This window comes from Pterocles gutturalis, unplaced genomic scaffold (assembly GCF_000699245.1).
Source record: "Pterocles gutturalis isolate BGI_N339 unplaced genomic scaffold, ASM69924v1 scaffold28471, whole genome shotgun sequence".
NCBI lineage: Eukaryota > Metazoa > Chordata > Aves > Pterocliformes > Pteroclidae > Pterocles > Pterocles gutturalis.
The window spans coordinates 1-1,518 of record NW_010101262.1 but is presented as its reverse complement, the minus strand read 5'-3'; the positions used below and the strand labels follow the sequence as shown (position 1 = coordinate 1,518).

At 53.8% G+C, this 1,518-nt stretch overlaps 1 protein-coding gene across 1 annotated transcript; it reads right to left on the bottom strand.

The window, feature by feature from the left end:
- Positions 1 to 501: 501 nt before the first annotated feature.
- On the bottom strand, positions 502 to 1,325 carry CBY1 (chibby homolog 1 (Drosophila); the record flags this gene model as incomplete). The annotated part of the gene is made up of 3 exons (XM_010082819.1): positions 1,248 to 1,325; positions 694 to 799; positions 502 to 617 (listed from the first exon to the last, which is right to left on the bottom strand). Coding segments are annotated over exons 1-3 (300 nt in total), but the record flags the coding sequence as incomplete, so codon positions are not given.
- Between the last annotated feature and the right edge of the window lie 193 nt (positions 1,326 to 1,518).

The window sequence follows — 1,518 nt, the reverse complement described above, 5'->3', positions numbered from 1 at the left end:
TTCTTGATTTTAAGCACAAAAACTCTGATCTCTGCGTAAGGATGAATTCCAGTTTATTTAGGGCTTGGGAATTCTTTCATTGAAGGTTTACGCATAGAATATATATCACACCACTTGTCACAGCAGAAGGAAGCTTTAATCACCTGGGACCAGAAAGGGTGGCTATAAAATAGTCTCACAGCCAGGCCTGAGGGGCAAGAAAAATGCTATCCTCCATTTTTTTAAAGAGGAAACACGGCACTTGCAGGGGCTCCTCTCTAATCCAGTCACAGCATTCATGTAAGTCAAGCTCTGCTGTGGGGGAAACCTTCCCCTCTTCTCGTGGAGGGGATCAGACTTTACCCCCCACCACAGTCCCTTTTGCCGTTAAAGCTGTCTTGCACAGCAGGGTAGAGCAGAAAGAGCGAGGTGCAGCAAGAACAGCCTCCTTTGGCGGTCCCAGCACCCTTTGCTCAGGCATTTCCCCTGCTGCGGGCAGACAGCAGTTCAGCAAAGACTCACCATGTCCAGCAGAATATCCACTTTTAGCCGAAGGAGGTTGTTTTCTTCCTCCAGCTGCTGGTTTCGTTTGCGCAAGCGCAGCATTTCCCTGCGGTCTCCCGTGATGCTTCCTGATTCTGGAAGGATAAAATGAGGTCAAAATACGGATTGTCAGCCAACCGTCAGATCAAAACAAGCCAAGCTACACTCTACCTGCCACCCACTGGCCATTTTCAAACTTGAGGCTCTGGCCAGTGAGGTTCATGGTGGGACTGCCGTACTCCAGGCCCAGCTCAATCTCACGGGTTGATCTATCCAGCTGCAGGAAGGAGATCACACTCAGCATTTACAGAAATACAAAGCCACGCCCTGCTCTCCCGTTTCTTAGTCACTGGCATTCCAGTGGAAGCTGCTGGTCTGAAGGACCCTGGAACCTGAAATCCTACTTTAGTCATATACTGCTGCAGTAGAGGACCAGTTCCTCTCACTACCGTGCCTACACTTTCTCCCACCCAAACATACACTCATCTCCCTGGGCTTAGAGACCACTAGTGGGAAGTTCTAGATGAAAGTTCTGGACTGTAGGTGCGGTGATGATGATCCTTTCCTGAGCTATTAAATGTTCACCTTCGTATCCAGTCACCAGTGACCAGAAATGGTGCCGCACCACAGGAGGCACAGCTGGGAGCTCCTGGGAGGGTTACGGCGCTCACAGCAGGAGCTCCCCACCCCTCGCCACAGAGCGCTCCACAGGCACCGGGACTCACCAAGTGCAGGTTAGAGAGAGAGGCACATTTCCTGGGGGGGGTCTTCTTCGGGCTGAAGGTGTTGCTGAAGAGAGGCATCGCTCACTGCCGGACGGGCGTACGGGGCGCTCCCGGCGGCCTGGGGCTGCCCCTGAGCAGGGTGGCCACGACCGGTCCCAGGCCACAGGCCAAGTCCAGCAACACGACGGGACGGCTGCGCCGGTGAGGCTGGGGTTTCCCAAAGCCAGACCCGGCTCCTGCTCTCCTCGCAGCAGGTGAAGGAAGAGAAGGA